This window comes from Lachnellula hyalina (assembly GCF_007821495.1).
Source record: "Lachnellula hyalina strain CBS 185.66 chromosome Unknown contig00003, whole genome shotgun sequence".
Taxonomy (NCBI): Eukaryota; Fungi; Ascomycota; class Leotiomycetes; order Helotiales; family Lachnaceae; genus Lachnellula; species Lachnellula hyalina.
In genome coordinates this window covers 229,922-252,271 of record NW_022157117.1, presented here as the reverse complement: position 1 = coordinate 252,271, position 22,350 = coordinate 229,922, and the positions used below count along the sequence as shown (strand labels likewise).

The 22,350-nt window shown below is 48.1% G+C and overlaps 5 protein-coding genes across 5 annotated transcripts; 2 read left to right on the top strand and 3 right to left on the bottom strand.

Moving 5' to 3' along the window:
* Window positions 1–57: 57 nt before the first annotated feature.
* Window positions 58–2,436, top strand: NOP9 (Nucleolar protein; the record flags this gene model as incomplete). Its single annotated transcript, XM_031145806.1, has 3 exons — window positions 58–202; window positions 279–1,597; window positions 1,795–2,436. 3 exons carry the CDS (start codon window positions 58–60, stop codon window positions 2,434–2,436), a joined length of 2,106 nt encoding a protein of 701 aa, XP_031009632.1.
* Window positions 2,437–3,561: 1,125 nt separating this feature from the next.
* ago1 (Protein argonaute) lies at window positions 3,562–6,949 on the bottom strand (the record flags this gene model as incomplete). Its single annotated transcript, XM_031145805.1, has 12 exons — window positions 3,562–3,833; window positions 3,880–4,032; window positions 4,081–4,231; window positions 4,284–4,612; window positions 4,660–5,242; window positions 5,297–5,437; window positions 5,491–5,783; window positions 5,836–6,100; window positions 6,151–6,299; window positions 6,350–6,543; window positions 6,594–6,721; window positions 6,779–6,949. 12 exons carry the CDS (start codon window positions 6,947–6,949, stop codon window positions 3,562–3,564), a joined length of 2,829 nt encoding a protein of 942 aa, XP_031009633.1.
* Window positions 6,950–9,782: 2,833 nt separating this feature from the next.
* Window positions 9,783–13,327, bottom strand: rna14 (mRNA 3'-end-processing protein; the record flags this gene model as incomplete). The annotated part of the gene is made up of 4 exons (XM_031145804.1): window positions 9,783–10,939; window positions 10,989–12,009; window positions 12,059–12,490; window positions 12,539–13,327. The coding sequence occupies 4 exons, from the start codon at window positions 13,325–13,327 to the stop codon at window positions 9,783–9,785; spliced, it is 3,399 nt and encodes a 1,132-aa protein (XP_031009634.1).
* A 507-nt stretch (window positions 13,328–13,834) lies between these two features.
* Window positions 13,835–14,847, top strand: ASF1 (Histone chaperone; the record flags this gene model as incomplete). Its single annotated transcript, XM_031145803.1, has 4 exons — window positions 13,835–13,943; window positions 13,996–14,035; window positions 14,083–14,391; window positions 14,445–14,847. The coding sequence occupies 4 exons, from the start codon at window positions 13,835–13,837 to the stop codon at window positions 14,845–14,847; spliced, it is 861 nt and encodes a 286-aa protein (XP_031009635.1).
* A 3,041-nt stretch (window positions 14,848–17,888) lies between these two features.
* Window positions 17,889–20,520, bottom strand: LHYA1_G000813 (uncharacterized protein; the record flags this gene model as incomplete). The annotated part of the gene is made up of 7 exons (XM_031145802.1): window positions 17,889–18,226; window positions 18,301–18,577; window positions 18,631–19,071; window positions 19,150–19,332; window positions 19,386–19,670; window positions 19,720–19,881; window positions 19,933–20,520. The coding sequence occupies 7 exons, from the start codon at window positions 20,518–20,520 to the stop codon at window positions 17,889–17,891; spliced, it is 2,274 nt and encodes a 757-aa protein (XP_031009666.1).
* Window positions 20,521–22,350: the final 1,830 nt, after the last annotated feature.

The window sequence follows — 22,350 nt, the reverse complement described above, 5'->3', positions numbered from 1 at the left end:
CCACAAGAATCTGCCAGAACAAGTAGATTAATCACAACAATCACCCAATCCAGCAAGATGCCTAAAGAAAATAAACATAGCCGTGGTCGCCGAGACGAGAAGAAAGAGAAGAAACGCAAGAGAGATAATGGGGAGGACGAGCCCTCGAAAAGAAGGAAATCTCAAGATGCCGACCCCGCGCCAGAGGACGTCGAGTTCACAGGTATGCAAGGAGATTGGGTGCCTTTTATATCTCTCATGATTTCGAGACTCAGAATGCTAACCCCTCAAACTCACAGGCCTAGACAACAGCGAGCCCATCCAGAATGCCGAAGAAACAACAGCTACTGAGCGCCCATTCTACGGCATGCTCGAGGACGAAGAGCAGGAGTATTTCCGCCGTGCAGACGAACTTCTCGAACTGAACGATTTCCCCTCGGAGGAAGAACAATCAATGTTTCTAGCGAATGTATATCGAGAAGCTGAAGGGAAAGAGCTCAAAATTGCTTGCAGTCAATCGTGTTCACGGCTGATGGAACGGTTAATATTGCTGAGTTCGCCGGCGCAAAAGAAGAAACTATTCGGTAACTTTGCGGACAACTTCTCGCATTTGGTGCAGCATCGGTTTGCAAGCCACTGCTGTGAGATGTTGTTTATTCAGTCTGCGCCCGTTGTGACACAGGAGCTCACTGCGGATTCGCACCCAGAGGTTGAGGACGGGGATGAGAAGAAGGATGTTTCCATGGAAAGTTTGTTTCTTCAAACCCTCGACGAGTTGGAGGGGAATATGACATTCCTTCTGACAGACAGATTTGCTTCCCATACCCTACGAGTTCTGATGGTTATCCTTTCGGGTCGGCCCTTAGAGAAAGAATCGACTAGATCTCTGCTCCAAAGCAAGAGAAAGGAAAAGACTTCAGTTGGAAACATGGACTTGACACCTACCGAACTCTCTCTCAACAAGCGCTCTGTTCCTGAATCCTTCCAATTCGCTGTCGAGAAGATAATCTCAGACACTGTAGCAACAATGGACACATCCTTCATCCGCATCCTAGCTACACATCCCACAGGAAACCCTACCCTACAACTTCTCCTCGAACTCGAACTCACCAACCCCACATCTAAGAAAGGCACCGAGAAAACTATTATCTCTGCCCTCCTTCCAGACGACATCACGACAGAAGGCAGCGACTCCTCCGTCTTCATGAATGGCATCCTGTACGACCCCATCGGTTCTCGTTTACTTGAAACAATCTGCACATATGCTCCCGGCAAGCTATTCAAGCAAATCTACCGCAGCACATTCAAAGACCGAATTGCAGGACTCGCTAGAAACGAGATTTCCAGCTACGTCGTAATCCGCGTCCTTCAACGACTCAGCAAAGAGGATCTCGAGGAAGCAGTTGCACAGATCAGTCCCCAAATTCTAGGCCTTGTGCAGAGATCGAGAACCGTGATCATCAAGACACTTATTGAAAGATGTCACGCACGGGGGGCTATGAAGTCGTTAGAGGCGCTTACGGAAGCCATTTCTGCGGCTTATGATTGTGATCCTGCTACATTGGTACTGAAGATGGCTTGTATCGACGACGTCGAAGCCCTTATCAAATTCACCACCGTCCCGCTTCATTCAGATGAACATAACGAGGAAGAGGCCGAGCCAAAGAAACCAACACCTACAAGCCAGCCCCCCAAACCAACACCCCAACAAACCCACGGCTCTCTCCTCGCCCAAACCCTCCTCTCCACCCCCCGGTCGGCCTACAACCATCCTCCAAAACTCACTCCTAGCGCAATCTCCAGCCGCCCTACTAGCACTATCCCTCTACCCCCCCCACCTCGCACATAATCCAATCCGCCCTCCTCCCCTCAGCCGCCAACGTAACATTCCGTCGAAAATTCCTCAACCTACTCTTCCCCCCTCCACCCGAAACCCAAGACCAAGGCCCCTCCACAGATCCAATACAAACCCTCGCCCTCTCCCCAACAGGCTCCCACACCCTCGACAGCATCCTCAAAAGCACAGCCTCCAGCAACCCGCTCTTCAACCAAACCGAACGCATCGCGCTCGCCCTCACAACCCACGAGCACTTGCTCCGCGAATCCTGGACCGGCCGCATCGTGTGGCGGAACTGGATGCTCGACTTGTTCAAGCGGAAGCGTGGCGAATGGGTCAACAAGGTTAAAGCTCTGGGCTTAGAATCCCTGCCTAAAGAATCACCTGTGCCCCAGGAACAAGCTGAAGAAGAGGGGGGTGGAAAACAGAGGGGGAAGGGGAAGAAAGGAGGGAGGTTCAGCAAGGGCGACGAGAAGACACAGGGCAAGAGTGCGATCCAGCTTGCGAGGGAGAAATTCGCTGCGACTAAGCTTGGTGGTAGTAGTGCGGGTGCGGCGAAAGCAGGCAAGGGGAAAGGATACGGGACAGGTGCGAACCAGGTAGAGAAGATCGGTGCTTGAGTTAGATTATTATGATACTCCATATTTCCGTACCACCCATTCTCATTCCGCTCGCTGTCCGAGATTTCTTTTCCAAAGTTATAGTAACTTACCTACTCGTGTAGATTCAAGAAAGACGTAGCTCGACACCTACAATACCTAAGCTCTTGACCTTAATTGCGCTTTGTATTCATTCCTCTTCCTCACCCCTAGCATCCCAACAAATCTCATCACGCCTTCTCTTCTCCCATCCTACATCCTCCGATCTATCGCCCAAACCTCCCCTCCCCTCCTATCCTCATCCTCATCGCCCAATTCTCTCCACCTAAACTCACTTATTACCTATAGTACCCCTCCGTCTCAAAACAATACTTTTTCTCTTCCATACCCTTCTCAACCACCCCACATTCCCTCCTCTAACTTTCTCCCTTACAACTCTGTGCCAAAACACAAAAACACAAAAATGCAGAAATAAAGAACAGCGCAAGAGAAGAATCCAGCCAGCCACCTCCCTCACTCAAAAACTAATCAATTGATTGTTCCAGAGTACGCAGTAGCAGTAGCTTATTACTCCTTCCATATTCTATTCAAGACCAAGAAGTAAGAATCAAGTTTTGTTCACACCCGAAACTTCTCGCTGATTCCGAAATTCTGCAAAATTGAAAAATACCTCGCAAACACTAGAACCCAAGACTACTCACAGCATATTAAGCATCACAAAAGAAGTTGGTTATCTGTATGTAATGTATTGCATTTCGTGATTTTCGCTCATTCCTATCTACCTGAGCTCCAGCATTGCCATTGCCATCATCGCATCAGCATCAGAACCAGAACCAGAAGAAAGTAAACGCTTAACCCCGCTCCATCCATTATTGGAAATCCACGCAAGTCATAATTCATAGGTCATAAGTATCTTCCTCCGTCAAGTCCATACAACTTCCTGAACCCCTTTTTTTGAAGAAGTGAAAGCAAGTACAAGAAGAGCCCAGCACGCCAAGTCCATCCCGCCATAATCGAATGTGAATTCGCAGAGCAAGGGGAAGATTGGGGGCAATCCAGGGGAAGTGGTAATAGTAAAACAGCCGAGAAGTGAAGATATATCATCGAAAAGAGGCAAGTACCAGAGATCGGAACGGTGGAGACTACTTAAATATACCACATGCCAGTGCGGAGACGAGTGACACGATCACGGTCTGCACCCTCAAGCTCTCCCATAGGAAGAAGAGGACGAGCCTCAGATCCTTTGTCGCCGCTACGAGAGCTTCCACCAATAGTTGATTGGCCTTTAGCACGACGTACGGCATCATCTTGTTGCAGCTCCTCGAACTTTTGACCACCACGAGGGCCCTCGGAGGCTGGTTTACCCTCATGAGCACGAGCGCGGTTGCTAGCCAAATGAGCATAGTAGACGGCAGGGACTATTCATGGTTAGCTCGGCTCATAAGAATCAAATTCGAGACTTACAAAGCGAGACAGGGGTAGTAGATCTCTGGTACTGGTAACAGTGCTTGTAGATCATGGCCCGGAACTCATTTGGTGGCATCTTGGCCTCATCCTTGAGCACGTGGTAATGGGTTGGACGGGCAGTGCCCTGGATAGCAGAGTGAGAGGACAGATCTGAAGGTAATTAGTGTTGAACAGAGCTCCATAAGAGGGAAAACTTACAGAAGTCGTACTCAAATGGATGGGTGACATCGCGCTCAACTAATGTACCCGGAAGAGAGTTGGCATTATTATCAGCAGCATTTCGATCGCCATCCCGAGGGAAGAAACGGATATGGTGGCGCTTCGAACAAACAGTGATGGTGAAGCGGATCTGCAACATAGCATGTTAATCACTGTTGAGGGATGTTAGGGGAAATACTTACGTTTTGCATTGAGCCAGGATATTTCTTCTCAATGAATGCCTTCATCATAGCGACTTCCTGGTCAAGGACATGAGCATACTGACCCTCTGAAACACCATCACGGAAGTAGTAGATGTGTTGGGGGAGTCGACCATTGCCAACTTGCTTGACCCATTCAGGGAATAAGAAGCCAAAGAAATTGTTAATATTAGTCTCACTGATCATCTCCACACGATGTCCATTAGTCTCAACAGCAGCAGCATAGCGACAAGCAATACTGTCAAAAGACATCGTCATAGCAGCCATGGAAGCTTGCAGACTGCCTGGGGAGGGGTGAGAGACATCGGCACCTGAAATATGTTAGTTGAATTTAAGAACTCCAGACTGAGAAACTTACCAATAATCATGGTTGGACGAGTGAAAGCTGGTGTAGTTGGGCTAGGGCCACTGATAATCTTGCAAGTAGTTCCTCCAAGCTTAGAGTTGAGCTTCATGCAGACGTTGGAGCAGTATTGAGGCTGAGCCTTTCTGACATGAGCGATATTCATCATCTGTGAGACCATAGCAAAGCGACACTCCATACTCCTCTTTAGGCGCTCGTACATAAAAGAGTCGCGGCCAGGGAGGATGAAAAGCATGATTTGGGGCATACCACCAGCTGCATTTCCAATGAATTGTCGGCCCTGCGCAACTGCCTCACCAATATCTGAATTGCGCGGTTGGGTGAAGATGGCAGGGTTTCGGTTCTGGATCTTACCGCCATGGCCTGTGTAAGTCTGCATAAAGACGCTGAGGAAATTGCGGACAGTTGGCTCATCAACAGTATCATGTCCTACGATCATAACGCCCCAAGATACAAGAGGTTGAGGGTTGGCAAATAAGAACTTCTTTCCACGAAGATCCCAACGGCCTGAAGTGCCAGGGTTGACTTTGGCGCCTTGGTATGCAATCTCGGGATTCTGGAGGAGGCGAGCATTGGTCTTTAGGTATATCAGTGGTTGCTCAGAAGAGTTAGTTCAAAGGCAAATACTTACAACTGTCATGTTTGGATCGACCTTCATGCCAAAGTATTGGAGATATGGATCTTGGTGCCACTTGAGCATCCCAACACCATGCTGAATAGACTCAATCCGCTGCTTTGGTCGAGTGACTGCAAACTTGATCATCGCAGCAGTCTAATGCAAGAGTCAGCGTCAAGAAAGTCAGGTGGGATGGAGAAGGAACGTACCTGGTCAGGGCTAAGCTTATACACGTATTTTTGATTGGCAACAAGAGTGCAGACCTCCATAGGGAAGTAGCCGTCTCTCTCGGTCTCAATGAGAGGGAGATACCAGTACTGGAGGTGGATCCCGTAATGCTGCTTAAAGAAGTCATAGACTGAGATGTCAACGGTATTTGTAACGACACCGGCCGCATTCTTTTGCTTCAAGGGAAACGAGACTGCCTTGGCATTGCCACCAGCAGCACCATAACTTGCATTGAAGACAAATCTCTTAATGCTGTAAGCCTTCTTCTGAAGAGCTATTATGTCATATTAGTCAAGCTGCCAGAGACAACGACTGTAATCACTTACCAGTATTCTTGGTACGGTGCTTAACGGTGAACTTCAGCTTGCACATCTTGCGAAGCTCCTTGAACTCCTCTGACATGGTGAGACCATTTCCTGAATTGACGGGCTTCACAAGATTGCTGAAAACTTGCCAGTCAAGGCTGCGATTCTTGGACTTGCAGTAGTTTCGGGCGGCTTGATGAAGATCCTGGACGGTCCAGAATGTTCCATTGGCAACATCAACGTTAACAGCAAGACCGGTACCAGCGCCTCCATTTGATGGGACAGGCTAGAGATGATTAGCATGGAATCACAAAACTAAAGCAGGAGACAACTTACACTGCAAAGACGAATGGACGAGTACACACCCTTCTGGGCAACGATGACATTGTCAAGGAGGACTTGAGCGGTACCCTTGCTGAAAAAGCTGCGCTTCTGGGTATGATAGTGCTCAGACGGCATAGCACGAATAAGATGATCAAAGAAGTCTGGGAAGCGTCAGTCATGTACTACGGGTGGCATGACGAAGACAACTTACTAATTCCCTCCAAGACGGAAGTGTCAAAAGGCATCCTCTTCGCGAGATACGCAGAAATGACGGCCAGATTAAGAAGCTTAGTTTGTTTGATGACAACCCGACATGTGTCAGGAATTGGACGTGGAGCGCGAGGGGGTTCTTTCTCCTTGTCGAAATCAACCGTGATGCGAAGCTCCTGAACATTGGCACAAGACCTGCAGCAGTCAAAATCGTGCAAACTGAAAATGTGAAGTTGAAATATTACCAAGCAATCTTATTTCCATCCCAGAGCCAGGGTCCAACGTGAACTTTCTTCAATTCGCCCTGAACAGCTTTGGATCTCCAAGCGGCCATGACCTTGCCTTTGGCTTCCAAACCATTGCCAAACTGGATCTGTTCCATGCGTCAAGGCATATTCCTAAATTCACTTGGGGGAGGGGGAGAACTTACGTCATATTGGTAGATACTTCGAGTCGGGTATTCAGTGACTTTGAATTGATTGACGCGGATTTGGATGGCCTTTCCGACGGTATTGAAACCAGGACGGTCGGGAAGGGGACTCTCAAACTTGTGCGACGTGTCAGCCTTTTCAATGACGAGTCTGAAGTCGCCGGCGTCCATGATGAATGCTCAGGAGGTGAATAAGTGACGAGATGTTGAGGATGAAGTGATGAAGTGAGAGATAGAATATGAGATATTGGAAGTTGAAAGAGAAACTGAGAGAAGATGTGGGAGGTGAGATGGTTTTGAACCTCAAGCAAATCTGAGAGCTGACGAATCGACACTCTTGATCGGCCTGAGTTGTTTGGTTTGTGCAAGTGATGATGATGATGATGATGATGTTTGATTGCGTGTATGGGTAAGATATTGTTGTTGACTTGAGGTCTGGAGATGTTGTGTGAGGAAGAAAGGTTGGAGAGAGAGGGAAGAAGAGGCATCTCTTATAGGAAAATGAGGATTTGGCGCGGAGTGTATTCGCCGACATTCCGTGGTGTTTTGTGCCAAAAAGAGAAGGAACGAGGGGGAGAAGCTGCCTTGATACCTTATACGTGGGGCAGTGAACGAACGACTGAAAGGCTATTGTAACTCCAATTCACTTGAAGAGTGATTGAGACTCGAAGATGAAGTGACCGAGAGACTGAAAGAACAGCAAGGACTGCTTGCTTGAGCAAGGGGAGTCGTAAACAACATAGCAATAACACCATCATTTCCAACGAACAGCTCACGAAGAAAACAAAACAAAAAACAAGGTACTCACAGTCTGACCCTCCAAGCGATATGCATCAGCAGGGAGCTCCATCCGAGTATTGGTAATGACTCTCGGTCTATCTTCTCCACGTGCCGGATCATACCCTAAACTCGGGCCAAAGCCGCCAGGTCTAGCACCAGAAGGGCCACCGGGACCACGATTCTGGTTGTCGGCAGGGCCATCGAACTTTCCAGCCGGTGGTCGAGACTGGCCACCCTGATTGTACTGGGAAGGCTGTTGGGGGTATCCATTGAAGCCTGTTCGATTGTAACCAGATTGGTCATGCTGTAGCTGCGGGCTGTATGGAGCAGGACCATTTCCGTCGTAGCCACCGCGCACCTGGTCACGGGCATTTTCGAGGCCAAATCTGGACGGCATGATGGCTGTATGGGATAGTGTTGTTAGCAGCTGTTTGTACTGGGGAGGTCTCCGAAAGGGGTGAATTAAGTGGGAAAGAGCTGGGGCAGCAAACGGGACGCTCGACGCTGGCAGTGGAAGGCGCAATAGGAGTCAGGGAAAGGAGAAGGGAGAAGGGAGAAGCTTACACTTGAGAACTGTTTCAGGAGCAGACGACGAGCACAAGCCTATCCAAGCAGTCAGCGATCTTGCCCCAGTAGTATCTTGAAGCTCGAGGTGGCCCTTGATCTGTGGTTCTCCCTCCCACAGGAACAGGTAAACAAACATCTCCCGCACCCGGCAAAAGCGCACAAAGTCGCTTGGGAGCTCAATTATGGGAATACAGTACTCACGAAAGCGTTCTCGATGTTGTACAGGGATTTTCGAGAGGTTATGGTACAGAGAGGTTGTGGTACAGAGAGGTTATCGAAGCAGGATCGATGTAAAAAGAGAAGTTCAATTGAATTCCCTTGCGACAGGAGGTTTGATGTCTCCTCCAAATAGAGTTTGCGCTAAAACAAGTCCAAATCTGTTGGCAGGTCGGTCGCAAGGCTGAAGGGGACTCCGATGCCGGTCTCTCACAGTGTTGGACTTTTGCTTTGGAAGTTTGCCGTTTGCGGAGGCCAGGCGAGGCAGAGAGAGGTGATTGTGCCGAAAGGGGTAGGCGGTGAAAATGTGTAGAATTACCCAAGCCGAGTCACAGAGAATGTCAGTGACTGTGTCTAGGTAGGTACCTTTAGAGAGTCTGTTTGAGCCGTGATTTACATGTTTCCGTGCTCTGTTTCAACCTACGATAGCGACAGCGGGCAGAAGAAACAGCGATGCACGTACAGTACCCTAGCCATCCCCCGTTTTGGTAGCAAAGCAAATAAGTAACATCTATCAGAGCAACAGACATATACGCAGCTTTCTTCATCGAAAAAAGCTACAAGAACTCGCAATGATAGATACCTAGGCTCAAGCAAACCACGCTCGACTCGACATCCTAAACTACACATGCAAAGCAGCCTACCAACCCAATAGAGAGAACACTACGGCAGCACACCCTTTCAAATCGAAGATCTAAATCGAACCACAAACGTTCTCGGCATCTGCAAGAGTAGGAAGAAAGCCAGACTCGGTCTGCCAATTGGGCGAATACAATACGTGGGAGCTGAACGAGGAAGATACAAGGCAGGACATTTATCAGTTAGAAAGAAACGAACGCTCTTAACATCCATGAGCAAGCCATATCTTTAGGAACTATCCCTAACGCCCATTACACCCCATCACACCACATCATCCCTCCCCGAAACAGGGAAGTACGATTGCAGCAAAAACTAAGGGCTCGTTGGCAATGGAGCAAAATAACAGCAAGACACGTATATAGACCGAAGCAGGGAATAGCAAATCAAACTTTACTTAATCAAAAACAAACAATTACTGTCAAGGAAGTCATCAAAAGTTGCATGCATTATCCATCCTCCATTTTTGCTTATGATACATCCATCCCAATTTGGTCGAAACCGACCAGCCAGAAACGCCATGCTATGAAGACTCGAGCCGCGAATTCCACACGTGATGAGGGGCGCATCTCTTAAAACGTAGCCATATCGTACCATTCCACTGCCCAGTCCCTGTCCAGTAATCCAGTAATCCACGTATGCATGCATCCAAACCTTTACCACATCACATTCGGGAAAATCCATTCGCACTCGTCAAGAAATCGCAAGTCCAATCGCCGCCCAAAAACAAATCCACCCAGGGCTTGAAGAACATCTAGATCTGATTCGGCATAATATGAAGCGGAAAATTATCTTCGCAGATAATTTATCGTCCGTAAGGAGGGTAGCCTGGCGCAGTTTGATTAGCGTTCGGATTCCAATACCAGCTCGCCGCACCCGACAAAGAAGGGGCTTGGGAAGGCTGCCAGTCTCGATTTTCCGTACCAGGAGCACCACCACCACCACTTGTACCATAATAGCCAGATGATCTACTGGAGTCTGGCTGTTGCTGATACATATTCGGAGGAACCTGGTTTGGCCAGGGAGATTGAGGAGGATTGTAACCTGGAGCATAGCTTGCAGCAGGAGGCGCAGCATAGCCTGGAGCACCACCATAACCAGAGTAAGTTGCAACTGGAGCTGGAACATTGCTAGGAGGGTTCGCAGGAGGCGGATTGTATGTATGCCTGTCATCTTGACCGGTATACGAGGTATAAGAGGTACTCTGATCCCGCGACTGGGGACGTTGAGTATGACTGGCAGTCCTACCATCATAACGCTGCGGCTGATTCTGCGAAGCTTTCCATGAGCTGTGATCTGGCACATGTGTCTCACCCAACAGGCGAACCAAGGCATCAGCGTTGAATTTTGTTGATTGGTATAGATCGGCTCGGGGAATGATGCTGAGAAGGAATGTGATGTCTCGTGGTACTACGAATGGAGGTGCACTAGACTGCCAGTTCGGAGTACCATGTAATCGCTTCTGCTGATCTAAACGTCTACCTGCAGCTCCCTTTAGCGGGGACTCGCCTCTTGCAAGCTTTCGGGGGCGATTGAAGTCATCCATGTCCTCGACGGGGAAGGGACGCTTTGGAGAGTTTGTCGTGTTGGTTGTTTGTACGTATTGTGGTCTTGGGCTAGCTTCTTGAACGAAATTTGGGCGTGGACTGTTCTGGGCTTCGTATGGCTCAATTGACGGCATGACGGTAGTAGATTTTTGGCGCATCTGAGTCGTTGGCGAGACAATCGGCCGAACTGCAGTGGGATCAAAGCCTTCCCCACTAAATCTTGATGCGAAGTGGAACAGCTTTCGATCTTCGGGATACAGCTCCGCCATCCGCTGTTCTAGTTTCCGAATCTGCGATAATTCTCCATACTGCGATTCGTATTTATGAAAGTAAGAGTAAAGTGGCTTTGCCTTTACCACCGATTCCGGCTTCTTCGTAAGTTTAGTAACAGCTGTCTCAAAAGCAACACGGGCATCTGCGAAAGGTCAGCTGTGTAACTGCACTAGCATAGTGAGTTGACTTACTTGTTGTATCACCAATTGATAGCAAGTGCTTCAAATACTCCAAAATGAATACCTCATCCTCTGGAAACAGCTTTGCACCACGTTCGAAGATTTTGGTACCTGCAGGGTCCTTGTAGACATGATGTTCTATCAAAGCGCTGGCGACATAGACATCACTAGTGATCTTGCCGCGAGCACGTGCATCAGCAAAGATTTGTCTGGACCCGCCAATTGTGTCCTTAACCGCACCCTTGCCTTGGACACGACGCATAGCTCGCATCAATGCAATCCAAGCAAATGAGATGGTTCGAGAGATGAGTTGAGCTTGGCTCGAATAGCCTAGTTGAATGACCTTTGTCTTCTTTGCTTTATCGGCTTCCCGGGCCTTCTTCTCCGTCTCATCCTCTTCATCGTCATCCTCGGCTTTGCTAACGATAGCACTGATTGACGCATCCAAAGCTATAGACTCATCCAGCTTGACGAGGTCTGCAGCCTCTCGGACCTTCAGCTGCTTGATAAAGTCATACAAGGTATCGAGAAGCTTGTCGAAAGGCGCTCGAACAACTGCACCTTGTTCAGCTGGGCCTTTACTAGCCGCATCCGTTGTCAAGGTAGTTTCAAGGCGATCGGCTCTCTTGAAAGCAAGCAAACAGCTTTCAGGATTAGCGGTGATACCGTCATTCAGAAAGGTGTCCCCATCTTTGTCGAGACCATTGCTGAAGCACCACTCTGCAGCATCGACCCATATTTCGGGCCAAAATCTCAAAGCCATCACTGCCTGCTTGTATAAGTATAGTACTCGCTGTTTATAGGCTTCGGGCTCATCTGTCTTCAAGACTAATGGATCATCCTGCTCCCACGACAACCATTTTTTCCACAACTCAACCTGCTGGGTATATTCTACGTCGCCATCAAAACCATGTGTAGGTGGCAACACCGGTAGAGTAGTTCTAACCAAACCTCGAGTAATGTTGTCCATTGCTGTATTGGCACTTCTGGCCGACATGTATCCAGGCGACTTTTCTTGAAGGAATTTCCGACCCTACCCATCCATTAGCCTTGCTGCAAAAAGACCCGGGAACAATACTTACAGTCATCTTGTTCAAACTCATCTCGAACTGATCATACTCCTTCCATAAATTGTTCACGGTTGACATGGGGACACAAATGGCACGTTGATATGCCTTTCGAAGTTGATCCATTTTCTGTTGATCTTGCCAGCTGCTGCCTCCAATTTGACCAGGTGCACTACGGATGAATTGTATGTACTCAGCCCAAATCTTGCCAGAATCCCGGTCAGAGCCGATGTTAGCGAGAACGAAGTCATATGACTGGGAAATCGTTTGTCGAGCACTTCCAGTAACATCATTTGTGAGGTCGTTCACTCGTCGAATGTAGTTCAAGTAAACGGACCAGAGCTGGACATTGGGTACGGTCAGCAAAGACTTGCCGAATATCTGCTCAGCTGCACTTCGGTTGTCGTTCTCAAGTTCCATATCAGCGTAATCGACCCATATTTCGGCCTAGAGTGCATTAGAGCTATGTTATCTTCAGAGGACTGGGTTACTTACTGCTTGAGGAAAGACTTTGAAAAATCTCTCATATACTGCCCGAGCCTCGTCAAGTTTGTTCCGATTCTTGAATTCGCTGATGAGTGCCAGCCATGAATCCAGAGCCCCTCGAGGGTCCTCCTTGATCTTGTCTTCGAGAATACCTGTTCGGTCATTTGGGAGGCGGGCTTTCGGGACAGAGACCCCTTGCGCTGATGTACCTGCGGAAGTGAGTACCTGAGTTGCTGAAGCTTGCACAGAAGGCAAACCTGCAGGGCTTGGATTCACAGAGAGAGCATGCGAAGATTGGGAGATGGCCGTTGAATCACCTCGATTCTCCGGAGTACCTTGCAAATCTTGTTGGCTGACAGAGGTTTGCAATGGGGAAGGGGCGCGTTTAGTATTAGATGGCGGTGGCTGTAGGAGACTGTTTGAACCTGTAGAGCTGTCGGTCTCCTCATCAGAATCATCCGCAATGAAGCCCCCAACTGTTTTCCGCTTGCGGTTTGATGCGCGCGAACTGGATCTTGAACCGTCTTCTCCTGGAATCGCAACTGCTGGAAGTGAAGTAACAGAAGATGGGTCATATTCGCCATCATCGAGAACAACACCAACGTCTGAAGGAGATAAAGCACGAAGAACTTGATCATCTGCAACAGCTTCTTTTTTGACTTGATGGTTGTTATGCTCAGTATTTGAAGGTAGTTCGCCCTCTGCGTCCCCATTTGTACCATCATTCTCCCACGCCACACTATCTTGCCCCGCCTGCATCTGATGCAAGAGAGCTATCTCAGCATCTTCCTCCGCCATTGTAAAGGTTGTATCAAAGAAGGTCTTCGTGAATAAGGGGGATGGTTCGAAAAATGGAAGTGAATCTATGTTTGTCAGCGGAGCTCTGAAGGGAAGTTGTCAGAGGAGTGTAAACCTGTCTGTTAAAAGGATGGGTACATGCGCAGCTCACAACATGCGCTGGTGGAAAGCGCAGTGCAAAATAGGGTGGAGTTGTTGATATGCGCAATAATGCCGTGGTGTTGTGAATGAGTTCTTGTCCCTTCAAAGAAAGGTAAAATGATTGATTAGGTAAGCAAGATCTTGCCAAGAATTCACCGCGGGGCGCGTTTGTCTTGCAGCAAAGTCGCGCTTCCTTGGCGGTGAGGTGAACCCTCGCGCGTCCTCTTAAAGACCTCCTCTTCACCTTCAACCCCTCTACGCGTATTAAACAACAGCTCCCGCTCAAACGGAATTTACATATACGCCTTTACACGTACATTTTCGTCCACCAAATCAAAACTTCGAATCCGCTCAATAACCCTCACGATGTCTGTTGTATCTCTCTTGGGCGTCAACGTCCTCAACAACCCAGCCAAGTTCGGTGATTCCTATCAATTCGAAATCACCTTTGAGTGTTTGGAGTCTCTACAAAAAGGTGGATTATGCTGCACGTACACATTGCATTGCATATGCTGACTCCTTCCTAGATCTCGAATGGAAGTTGACCTACGTCGGATCTGCTACTTCGTAAGTGCCCCTTGCCCAGATCGCAAAACTAAGCTTATTGTCTCCAGCGACCAACATGACCAAGAGCTCGATTCCCTCCTTGTTGGCCCAATTCCAGTTGGTGTAAACAAATTTATCTTCGAAGCGGATCCACCCAATACCAAGAAAATTCCTGACGCTGAAATCCTCGGAGTCACCGTCATTCTCCTTACATGTGCCTACGACAGCAGGGAGTTTGTGCGAGTTGGATATTATGTCAATAATGAATACGATTCAGACGAGCTCAATGCTGATCCCCCAGCAAAACCGGTCCTGGACAAGGTCCGTAGGAACATACTTGCTGAGAAGCCACGAGTGACCAGATTTGCTATCAAATGGTGAGTTCATATGCGGAGCAAGTCACATATGACTAATTGCTAATGCTGCCTAGGGACTCTGATGATTCCGGTCCCGCTGAATTCCCACCTGATCAGCCTGAGGCAGACTTGAATGCCGATGGAGAAGAATATGGTGCCGAGGAAGTCGAGGATGAAGAGGAAGAGATCGCAGAAGGTGCCGAAGCTGCAGCCGATCCCGACGCCATGGTCCAAGACTCCGAGATGGCCGGAGCAGAAGTCGACCCCGCTGCTGCAGAAGAAGAGGATGAGGATGCTGGCAGTGAAGATCTTGAGGCCGAGAGCAGTGGCAGCGAGGACGAAGAACTTGAGGAGGAAGAAGAGGCTGAGGGTGACGCTAATGAGGATATGGATATGGATGGCGTTGAGAAGCCTAATGGTTCAAATGGCGCCGCTGAGCACCAGCACCCAGTGGCTGATGCAGTCATGGCTCATTGATTTACGAATACCCCGTGATTACACACTTTGTCTAGATTTATTATTGGCATGGAGTTTTTTCGATAACACTATACGCAGGAGAGAACATGAATATAAGAATAGATGATCATTGCTTATGCTCCCTGCTTTGCTCAAGGTAGTGAAACCTAGGACTGTTATGGCTTCAATGGAAGAGATCTGAATTTGGCAGATTGAATTGAGAAGTTTCTCGGCTTCTACTTGCTTATATACTTATTTGAGAGCTCATCTTTTCCTTAATGTCCAATGAAAGGTATCTGGATCTTGCGCTCGCGGTCGTACTCACGTTCGTTAAAGTAGTGGACAAAACTTGCTAGAATCCAGATAGTTCATACCAGGCTGCACTAGCTACAGAATGTGCACCACGCATCGCGAACGACGGCATCGACAATAAATCATGTGCTCTAGACCGCACAGCAGAGATCCAAGATCAATGTCTACCCAACGGACTATGTGGAAGCAACGATGAGAGTTATTATCGAGGTTTCTGTATCGGTCAGCATGGTTCACCCCCAGTTGCCTGCCGAATACATACGATACGAGTACGTGTCTTGCATCTCTCCGTAACCTCGACTGACGACTGGTACAGAAAGCTGCAGGATGAGGAGGAAACGAAAAACCCTGCCCCAGCCCTAATTGATGTCCTGCGGAGAAAACAAGCGGTGCTGCGGTGCCCATAACCATATATGCGCCCAAGGGGGCATAGCTTCACTCAAGTAGAAACTGGTCACTATGCTCGATCATGCTGATGCTACTACCAATCTAGCTCCTCAGGAGGCCCAACTGGCTCTACAACTTCTTACATTTTATCACCCAACGCCTGGACTCCTCCAAAGTAACGAAAATCGGCGTCAGAGTTGGTGTTGGTCGAGGTGTCATTGCTATCGTGGGCACCAACCATTGCAGGATTCTGGTTCGGACAGAAAAGAAGCTTAAGAAAGCAAGTAGGCGAACAAAGAGCTGCAACCGGAAACGGGATGGGGATGGGGAACTGTAATGCAAAACATTGATCTGTCATAGGCCGAACTGATTACGAGGTCAACACGGAGAGTGTGCACGAAGCACTGGCGACACCCATACAAATTTCGATATAACTTCTTCGATGGATTTCTCTTAGATGGAGTCAAGCCTTACAGCATAGGACATCAACGTTGATATACAAATATCCAATCCCTACTTCAGCTCAGCTCTTCCGCAAACCCAACACGGTCAAGATACGGTTCCAAGATCCTTCCTTCTCTGCATTCCCTCCTATCCATAGGCTTGCCTCTCGATGGCCTAACCTGCCATAGCCTAATTCCCTGAGGTAACAGGTATCGCAGCGGAAGTGTTCCTTGCAATGCCCGCACAGATCTTGCCGCGGTCCATTTACTTTGCGACAGCGACAACAAGTCCAGTCGCCGCTGTAGTTGAATGGTTCGGGTTCGTGTATTGCTCTTGCGGTGATGAGTTTCCATTATATTTTTTTAGTATATTTTAGATTTACCATGGACCTGGGAAGACAAAGGGAGTGGGATCACGGAGAGATATATATGCACCTTCCCAACAGCAGAGCAGTCATGAATAACCTCCTTTTCTAGAGGGATTCCCAACCCTAGAACATTCATTCATTCACCGTTTCGACTCATCGCATTATCTATTTACCCATATTCATTATCACATAAATTCCCTTGCCCTCGTCTTCTCTTCGACTGCTACCACTCCACCCCATCCACCAGATCCCCCATCATACCCCACAACAACCAAAATGCCAACCCTCGCCCCCTAACCCATCCTATCTCACCGACCTCAACCACCTCCATACCCCCCTTACCACCTCCCTCACTCTGCACAAAAGTCTGTTCTCTCCCTCCTCCCCTATCTACCCTCCAAGTTCCAACCTCACTAACACCCACCTAGTGCTTCGGCATCAATCCCCCCACATCCACATCCGCCTCCAAACAACCCAACGGAAAACTCACCCTCCTAACCACGGGCACAATCCACCTCCGCTGCGGCTCATGCAATTTTGTACCCGCAACCATTCCCCAGCATATTTTTGTCGCGGATAGTGGGGTTGTGCAGGGGAATGTCTTTTGGGGTGTTTTGGAGTGGGTGAAAGCGCTGTGGCTGTTCCAGTAAATGTCCATTTGTTTATTTGTGCGTAAGTAAGGAGGGGGTCTTTACTTATAAGGGGTGTTTGGAAGTTGGGAGGTGGATCAGAGGAGGGGTACGGAGGATTGAAGGCTGTGAATACGTTGGTGAGGAAGGAAGCAGCAAGCATTGTTTTGGGGGAGAAGTTGCATCACATACATACATCTTTCCTATTATCTTTACTGAAATAGACACTAGCTTTCTCTTGTTTTTTAATGTCGTCTTTCTTTACTCTGCTAGCGGAAGGAAATGGGATGGGATGGGATGGGGTTCACTTGGCGTACTGTAGTGTTTAGTCCACCCGCTTGATGCATACATATCCTACGAGTCTATGTACGACGCTACGCGTAAGTCTACCCGCGTGATCAGTACTCAAGTAAACGGCTCGCTGCAAGTTTCCTTAGGACTGGTACCTGTCTAGTCTCTGGAATGAGTTCCGCGTCTACTCAAAAGGGGCAGGCGCTCTCGTTTAAGCGAGGCTTCGGTTCAGCAGTTCAATTGACAACATCACTAGATTAGTTCAAGTTCAAAAATATAGGCAAAAGAGTTGGCGGAAGGTTGATCATCTTGAGATCCAAATAATCAAAACGTTTTACCATTGGTGTTGATTATTTTGAAGTATAAATTTGTCCTCCACCATGTAAGTAATTTATTCGTCGCATAGTCACGTGGGTCTTCGTCGGCTTTCAGAGAGCACCGTCAAACAATTAGTGCTTTCTGAGCACTTCAGGTTATCCGTAGCCCGGTTAGGCTCACTTGTCCAGCCTGGCTAACATACCTAAGGTAGCAAGAGCTGCGGTCCGAAGACGCACATGCACGAATCTGCTTATATAGAGCTTGATACTGTATGTGGAGTGAATGGCTTAAGACATCACCCTCTTAGCTTCCATTCAGACTTCATACCCCCTAGCCCGCCTCTTCCTCCCCCACACTTTCTCCCACCACGACGACGCTTCCCTCTTCCTGCCATGCCGAGGCAGACTCGCCGCCGCAATCGTTATGCTCTTGCTGCCCATCGACTCGCTGGCAGACATGGCAGGCGGTCTTTCTCTTTCCCTATCCCTCTCCTCCTTCTGTTCCTCTTCGCCGTTTGAATTCGAAGGCGTGTCTTTACTCACGCTCACGGATGTGGATAACGTGGGTTGGGTTGCGAGGGGTATGATTTGAGCGTTGCGGATCTGCATTGCCTGAGCAGCGGACAATGAGCGCTTTTTTATCTTATCGATTCCTGCTCAACGTCAACCATTATTAGTTATTTGTCCCTCCCCTTCCCTTCCCTCTTCCTCTTGATAATAAGCTTACGCTGTTGGGTTTTTTGGTACTGCTGCACTCTTTGGCTAACAGTTTCCTTGGTAGGGGAAGACGAGAGGGCGTGCGAGATGTATGAGAGCAGATACTGCCATTTTGAGCGCCAGAATTCCATCCCGGACGTCGTGTTCAGGGAGCCGATTAATAGAAAGAATGGAATGCACACTGTGGCCATGACAATCCCGAACCATTTGAATTGGTGCTCGGTGGGCATGTTGGTCATGCCAAAGACAGAGGTGACGAATGTCAGAGGAAGGAAGAAAATCGAGACCTAGAATTCTTGTGAGTAATGCAGGTAGTCGGTAAATAATGTAGATGTCTTACCAATGTCAAAAGTTTAATATTATGCCCCTGCAGAATCGTCACGGTAGACAGCTCCACACTCTTTCTGCTCTCCAAAACACTCGTCCCCGAGAAAAGCTGGTCGCGCAATGTCCGGATCTCCTTCCTCCGATCATCATTCTCCTCGTACAGCTTTTCCAAATGTCTAATCTCTCTCTGGAACTCCTTTCGTAAGCCAGCCATCTTCTTTTTCCAATACACGTTGCGGCCGGAATCGTGTTCAAGCATGGGCCAGAGTGTCTTGTGCTTTCCTTCCCAAACTTCGTCCGTAAAGGTGTCTTCGTAGGCGTCTATTATGGCTTTTATACCATTGTTCATTATTCCGAGGGTTTGAAACGCCCAAAAGTAGCGTCGGGAATAAGTGAACTCTTCGTCTTCAAACAAAAGTCTATCTCGCAGTTGGCCGTTGAACATGAAGTCGGCCTAGGCTTGTCAGTTTCTATCAACATCCAATACATGCTTATGTAGAGAATATTCAGTCGCGAAGAGGTGTTGACCTACCGGAGGAGTGATGAGCTTGGTGATTCTGTTGTATATCTCTTCGAAACGTTTCTCTGCATCTTTGAACTCAGCCAAAAGTGTATGCAAGAATGCTTCAGGACCATTGACATAATGCTTCGTCGAGTCATGACTATCCATACTATGCTTATGATCCGGATAGCACTGAATATTGAGCACATGCCACTATTTAGGATATATTAGCAGTCGATATTGAACGTGTCTCATGCCAGTCTCACCGGAGCCCATAGATCATAAACATATTCATACCGCGTTTGAGCCCTTCGAGAAGCATTTTTCAATTTCTTTATGTGATTCCCTGAGTGGGACAAAGCGACTACGGAGCTGCATCTCGAGATCGGGATATGGCCTTCAGGAGGGTCCAGTACTTTTCCAGCACCATCGGATGTCTGCCATGGCATGGGCTCAACTTCTTCTCCAACGACCGTAAAGTAATCAAACTTGAAGATCAATGACCGTTGCTGCCGTTGATCATCGTTGAAGCCACGGTTGATCATGTGAGCCTGGAACTCTTGTTAGTTTACCGCTCAGGCTCGGTTGAAAGATTCTTACAGCCGAATTGTCTTGTTCTACAAGATGTTCAAATATCTCATCCATATCGAAATCTCTGTTCATAGTCAGGTGAAGCGCGCCAAAAATAATCGGGGACGGTTCCCGGACGATGCTGATTCTACCCACTGCGGGTCGGAGCGCTGCGGGGTCGGCATTTAACTCCTACATTAAACGTCAATTCTCAAAATCGAAAACGAGGCTGCAATTCCGTACTTTAATAGCTTGCCAAATAGAAGAATCAATTGACGATCCCGGTTTTACCACGAAAGATCTCGATAGCGGGGCACCGTCTTTGCCAACGTCAAAAATCGTGTAATGGGAATTGTGGAACTTTTCATCTGGGTCGTATTTTGGGAAAAGAGTAGGACGCAGAAGCACGCCGCTATCAACTATCGAATCTAGCAGCAATTGCCCTTCTTCATTGAATTTGTGAGTTTGCAAGTGCTTCCGAAGATCCTCATCTTCGTATTTAGACCGCGCCAGTGGAGTCTGAACATATAATTCATCATCCTCGTCGCTCTCGTCGCTCTCGCCCGTCAGAACAGAGCTGTGATACGTGGATGGCTTCTGAAGACCTCCAGGTCGATCGATTTCAGGCTCGGCGGTCGACCGTCTCCTTCGTTTCGCGGCAGAAACTGAAGTTACTGGCGATTGAAGAGGCGGTAGGGCAGCGGGGGACGCCGTTGTAGCGGCAGCGGTCTGTGACAAAGCCTCGTGCGCTAATTTGAATGTTTGTAAGTAAGCCTGGTGTTGCTCATCGAGCCTCTTGAGGAGCTCCTCAGTGCTAAGTCGAGCTGCCATGATTCTTGTACTACAGGTCACACTGTAACAACGCCGCAATGAAAGACAACTCGCAACGTGGAAAATGGGGTTGACAACGGCTGTTCGGGCCTTATCCGTATTTGACATAATTCACCAGAGCCTTGCGGCTCTGGTGAGGCAGCAGATGGCCAATGCGAAGGTGGGGGCCAGCCGAAGAGGCATAAGCCCCGACAAGGCTTGATATTGATGCTTGCTGAAAGCAGAAGGCTGGGCAATAAGAGCCACAATTTATGCCCGGAACTTCTCTGTTGCCTCAAACCGTAGAAAGTATATAAGATGGATTGTGGGAAACAACTATTGTTTCCCCTCGGTGTGAGATCAAAGAAGCAAACATTGCAAAAAATATTTTTTTGCCAAGAACCAATTCATGCAATGTAGATCCTACAGTCCCACTGGCTGGGACGAGGTACATCATGTGATACACTTTTGGCAAGACGTCCCTTTTTGTGATTTTTGAATTTAAAGCGTAGGTTCTGGAGAAGACATATAAGGGATCAGCCACGAGTTCTAGCTTCACGATATCTATTTAAGACCTATAAGCCTAAAAACAGATGCCTTTCAGTCCAAACGCCTAAGCGAGCCCCTGAACTGGAGACATCCATGTGATGATCCAGGTAGAAGCATTTGCCAGAGAATTCTTTTCCTCATATAATAATGCAAAATATGCTTCATACATTTATCATTCATACTTGTAGCTGTATTTACAGGAATAATCACTCACTCTTTGCAGAGCCTCCCTGGGTTGCTTAATTCATTCTATGAATGTTCGAGGCCTTGGGACTGTTTATTTTCTTGGGAAGATAATTATGCTACGCTAGTTCTAGACTGGAATAAAACAATAATCGCTAGAGGTCCATAACTAATACTCATAACCCTTATCATAAGCACAGAAACCCCAACGCAGAGCTGCAGGCGACAGGACCGTCCTTTACAAGACCCTATTCGGTCTTTCTCTTTGAAGCCACCTTCTCATTCTCGTTCTCCAACATCGTAGCAATCTTCTCGCAGCCACTGCAATTCTCATTCCCACAAGAACATTTCTTCTCCATCAAATCATGTTCCTTCTCACTCTGCGTGACGTCGCGCTTCTCGGCATCTTGTTGTGCAGGATAGAAAGTACGGACTAGGAGATCGCATATCCAGCTCTGGCGAAACGCCTCCCATGGACTTTGATAGGGCTCCTCTACCACAGTGCTCAGACGTGGGCTGAAAAAGTGTGGACATAGTCTGCAAGGTTCATGTCCACAGACACATTTCTTTTCGTCTATCGATTGCCTCCTCTGGCACTAAATACAACGCATTAATTCGGCTTCTTTTATGTCCTCACGTTGGGGTCGAGGCGCTCACTGATTCCATGCAGCAGCGCCAGTTGTGGACTACCTCCATCTTGGGCTCCCGATACCAAATTCTGTTATGGATGGACATTGCGGATAGTGTTCTGTTTATCTGTTGTTGAGTTGCAGTCTGACCCAAGGTTGGTTGGCCTTATTGATGCGGATTGTTGTTGAGGAATGGATAAACAATATGGATCGTCCGAGTCTCCTTATATATGGATCTACACCACCAATCGACTTTGCGGATGGTTGGTTGCGTGAATGGATGCGTTGTCGCTGGAATCCGTATCCGGCTTGTATGTTCCGTCGGTTGGGAAGGTTGTGATATTTTTGGTCGGCGGGAAAGATAATTGTTGGAGCTGAATTGAAATTGAATTGGATTAAACGGTAACAATGTGATGTGAGAATATTTGAGCACCTTGATGTGATGATTGCAGACGGAGAGACTCATCGCAAGTGGGAAATGACCTTAGGG